Source organism: Notothenia coriiceps, unplaced genomic scaffold, assembly GCF_000735185.1.
Source record: "Notothenia coriiceps isolate Sejong01 unplaced genomic scaffold, NC01 NC01_scaffold00026095, whole genome shotgun sequence".
Lineage (NCBI taxonomy): Eukaryota > Metazoa > Chordata > Actinopteri > Perciformes > Nototheniidae > Notothenia > Notothenia coriiceps.
The window spans coordinates 100,101-105,003 of record NW_011358796.1 but is presented as its reverse complement, the minus strand read 5'-3'; the positions used below and the strand labels follow the sequence as shown (position 1 = coordinate 105,003).

The following is a 4,903-nucleotide window of genomic DNA, read 5'->3' as shown; positions in this document are numbered from 1 at the left end:
TGCTCAACAATGTTAAAGTGCGCGCTCAATAACATTTTCTATTCTCAAAATGTGTCTTTGCGTTCTCAGGATAGAGGCACAAAAAGAACCCCATACTCTCAGACATCGCTGTCTTATACCTGTGTGAATGTCTTCCTGTAACTCTCCATCCTTCCACAGGAACTCCCTCTCCATGTGAACCCAACGAGTTCAAATGTAAGAACGGCCGCTGCGCCCTGAAGCTGTGGCGCTGCGACGGAGACAACGACTGTGAGGACAACTCCGACGAGACAGACTGCCGTGAGTCTCCATTACTTTAGATATATTGGTCTTTCAAAGGAATAGCTCAACATGCTGTAAGTCAATAAGTCGATCATTCAGAGATGATCGGGTCATGGCTAAAATAAAACTCAAAGACATATCCATGTGTTGCACCATGACTCGAAAACTAGAACATGTTGTATGGCAAGTCCAACCATCGACAATTAGTAAATAACAAATAACTTAAAAATACTCAAAGTCCACATTTTGTGTGATTATTTAAATTGATGAATGTCAATGTCTGTAGGGACTTGGCTTAGGAACTGGAAGGCCACCGGTTCAAGTCCCCAAAAGACCAGGTGCTACCGAGGTGTCCCTGAGCAAGGCACCGTACACATGGCAGCCCACTGCTCCTAACACTAGGACCTCTGGTTGAGGGTCTGTTAAGGGTTCCTTCTTCTCTGCTATATCTCACAATAAGTGAAAAGCGTGAAGGAAGGTTGAGTTCATGTCGATATATCTTACAAAACGCCTACTGTCTTGTCCATAATCAGGTGATGCATTTACAACATGGGAGCAGACCGAGCCAAGTCTCCATGTGATCCGTTTTTTGAGTTGTTTTGAGTCGTTTGATTGTTTTTGTCCTGCAGCCACGAAGGGCCCCGGGGACCGCTGTGCTCCGGAGCAGTTTGAGTGTCTGAGCGACCGGACCTGCATCCCGGCCAGCTATCAGTGCGACGACGAGCCGGACTGCCCCGACCGGTCGGACGAATTCGGCTGCAGTAAGTCTCAATCTGTCTTCTGTCTCTGAGCGGCTCCAGCAGGCTGAGCATCAGGTGGACTGATGACGACGCTCCTGAGATCAACACCAAGAAAACGGAGGAAATGTGTTTTGGCTCAGTGATTGTTCTGTTACGCTAAATGTTTGTTGTTCATGTACTGTGTCTTGATGTGTGTCCATGTTGATGTTACACATGGAGCTGCTGTGAGGCAAGTCACATCTCAGACTTGACCTGACCGTTAAAGTATTATCGGGTCGTCTCGTCCCTCTGAGATCTGTGACTCTTTGTCTCTGAACTTCTCTTCACACTCGTCTCCTCTGAGACACTGGGCTGTTTGTGGGACGTCCATTCCTGAGGACTGAGGGCTGATTGTCCGTCCTCAGAGCAGAGTGATGATATTCCCCTGACATCATGATCCCTGCCGCCTCGCTGCATTCCTGTCCCGTTCCCATGTCCATTATTCTGTGTTTGAATCGTCTTCCTGGCTCTTTGCAGCCCCTCCCTCTGTGACCAGCCCGCCGGAGGAGTCCATTGAGGTGGCACGGGGGGGGACGGTGACGTTCACCTGTCAGGCTGTGGGAGTGCCCACCCCCATCATCACCTGGAGACTCAACTGGGGCCACATCCCCCTCAGCGGCAGGTAACCCTCCCTCTGTACCCGCAATACAACTTAGGCACTTCATTTGAATCAATACAAATATTCAGATGATTGTAATGGTATTTATATTGCACATATATATATATATTCTCAACGCATTACCTAAAGAGCACTGTTCATGGACAGAAAGCCTTTCTTAAAACACAAATCACTAATAAAGGCTGTTTAATCTGCAGTGGAACATGACGATTGTTTTTTACGCATAAACTGATGATAACAAGCACTTAGTAACGAACATTTGTCGTAAAATGTGATCACTTTTCATCTTTTTCAAGTATTTATTTCACATAGGAGGACACACAATGTGCCTCAGCAAGTTGTTCTTTCTTAAACACTAGTTTGAATTACCTGAAAATACATTTCATTTAGCTGAAGCTTTATCCAAAGCGACAAAAACAGTGCAATAAACCATAAGGAAACACCCTCTCCACTCACTCCGTATGTAGCCCTGTGTCTCTGTGCTGATTTCTCTGGTCGTGTGTCTTTAATTACCGAGAGATATTTAAGTTAATTCTGGGCGTCGGCTGCTCTGTGTGTGGTTAGAAACTGAGTGCTTATTTTATGGAGTTTTGTGTAACTCTACATCTGCAGATTATTACAGAGAGCTGAAGTCAGGACTCGCACTACCTGGGGACCAATACTGATTTAGAGTGAAGTCGAACCTCCTGCCAATCTGCCACTCCTGTCATGAGTGTAGAGCTAAATACATCTTTAAAAGCTAATCAGTATTTCTATAACAGAGATGATGAGTTTCTGTGTTCCTAAGATCTCAATCAAAACTCTGTCCTTTAAGTTTCATAACCAAGACGTGCAAACACATGACAACATGCTTTAAATGAAGCAGTGGAATATAGCATATAGAAATGAGAGAATAGTTTGCACTGAACCCCTCTTCATCCACTGCGTTCCCAGGATCTCGATGACCAATGAGAACGGACAAGGCACGCTGACGATCCGCGACGTGAAGGAGGCGGATCAGGGCGCCTACACCTGCGAGGCCATCAACGCCAAAGGACTCGTGTTCGGGATCCCCGACGGCGTGCTGACGCTCACCTCCTCTCCTAACCCAGGTACTTCCTCTCCTAACTTCCTCTCCTAACCCAGGTACCTCCTTTCCTAACCCAGGTACTTTTTAACCTTAACCCTGGTACTACTTCCGCTCCTAACCCAGGTACCTCCTCTCCTAACTTCCTCTCCTAACCCAGGTACCTCCTATCCTAACCCAGGTACTTCCTCTCCTAACTTCCTCTCCTAACCCAGGTACCTCCTCTCCTAACCCAGGCACTACTTCCTCTCCTAACTTCCTCTCCAAACTCAGGTACTTCCTCTCCTAACCCAGGCACTACTTCCTCTCCTAACCTCCTCTCCTAACCCAGGTACTACTTCCTCTCTAACCCTGGTACTTCCTCTCCTAACCCAGGTACTACTTCCTCTCTAACCCTGGTACTTCCTCTCCTAACCCAGGTACTACTTCCTCTCTAACCCCCTTTCTAACCCTCTTTCTAACCCCCTTTCTAACCCTCTTTCTAACCCCCTTTCTAACCCTCTTTCTAACCCCCTTTCCAACCCCCTTTCCAACCCTCTTTCTAACCCCTAACCCCCTTTCTAACCCTCTTTCTAACCCTCTTTCTAACCCCCTTTCTAGCCCTCTTTCTAATCACCTTTCTAACCCTCTTTCTAACCCTCTTTCTAACCCCCTTTCTAGCCCTCTTTCTAGCCCCCTTTCTAACCCCCTTTCTAACCCTCTCTCCAACCCTCTTTCTAACCCCTAACCCCCTTTCTAACCCTCTTTCTAACCCCCTTTCTAACCCTCTTTCTAGCCCCCTTTCTAACCCCCTTTCTAACCCCCTTTCTAACCTTCTTTCTAGCCCCCTTTCTAACCCCGTTTCTAACCCCCTTTCTAACCCTCTTTCCAACCCCCTTTCTAGCCCTCTTTCTAACCCCCTTTCTAACCCTCTTTCTAGCCCCCTTTCTAACCCCCTTTCTAACCCCCTTTCTAACCCTCTTTCTAGCCCTCTTTCTAACCCCCTTTCTAACCCTCTTTCTAGCCCTCTTTCTAACCCCCTTTCTAACCCTCTTTCTAACCCTCTTTCTAACCCTCTTTCTAGCCCCCTTTCTAACCCCCTTTCTAACCCTCTTTCTAGCCCTCTTTCTAACCCCCTTTCTAACCCTCTTTCTAGCCCTCTTTCTAACCCTCTTTCTAGCCCTCTTTCTAACCCCCTTTCTAGCCCCCTTTCTAGCCCTCTTTCTAACCCCCTTTCTAGCCCCCTTTCTAACCCCTGTGTTCCTCTGGCTCTGCAGGGAACTGTCCCTCGGGTCACTTCAGCATTCAGGGTCGCTGTGTTTCCTGTTTCTGTGCCGGACTCTCCAAGAACTGCAAAGGCACCGGACGCTACCGGAACCAGATCAGCCTGCGCTTCACCGAGGAGGAGGACTTCAAAGGTGCCGTGGATCCCAAACCTTAGACACTCACGACATCACAAGATCTAACAGAATACAAACGGAGACTTATAAGAGACCCTCCAGTTGCATTGCGGGTACAGAGACAGAACACTTGCGTCAAGTCCGCCAAGAGTAAATGTTTCTGTCTCAAGAATAACAGAATACCTATGCTAAATAAGACCCTATGCTAAATCAGACCCTATGCTAAATCAGACCCTATGCTAAATCAGACCCTATGCTAAATCAGACCCTATGCTAAATCAGACCCTATGCTAATGCAGCGGCTCGTCTGGTCTTCAACCTTCCCAAATTCTCCCACACCACACCGCTCCTCCGCTCCCTTCACTGGCTTCCAGTAACTGCTAGAATCCACTTCAAGACACTGGTACTTGCGTACCATGCTGCGAATGGATCTGGCCCTTCCTACATCCAGGACATGGTTAAACCGTACACCCCAGCACGTGCACTCCGCTCTGCATCAGCCAAACAGCTCGCTGCACCCGCACTGCGAGGGGGACCCAAGTTCCCGTCAGCAAAAACACGTGGGTTTGCTATCCTGGCTCCAAAATGGTGGAATGAGCTCCCCATTGAAATCAGGACAGCAGATAGCTTACACATCTTCCGACGCAAATTGAAAACTCATCTCTTTAGACTCCACTTCGAGCGATAAAATTACTAACAAAGCACTTATATACTAATAAAGGGCTGGCTTTTTAAATGCCAGTTGAGTAGCACTTGAAATGTTTGGCTCTATGAAACCTGATGTACTTATATGATTCTG

The 4,903-nt window shown here is 47.4% G+C and overlaps 1 protein-coding gene across 1 annotated transcript in view; it reads left to right on the top strand.

The window, feature by feature from the left end:
• Positions 1-4,903, top strand: part of LOC104956491 (uncharacterized) — a 14,908-nt gene that overhangs the window by 1,812 nt on the left and 8,193 nt on the right. The window contains exons 2-6 of the mRNA XM_010783971.1: positions 160-279; positions 891-1,022; positions 1,518-1,662; positions 2,593-2,750; positions 3,982-4,127. Of these exons, the coding sequence (XP_010782273.1) occupies positions 160-279; positions 891-1,022; positions 1,518-1,662; positions 2,593-2,750; positions 3,982-4,127 (701 nt within the window). The remainder of the gene's footprint in view (positions 1-159; positions 280-890; positions 1,023-1,517; positions 1,663-2,592; positions 2,751-3,981; positions 4,128-4,903) is intronic.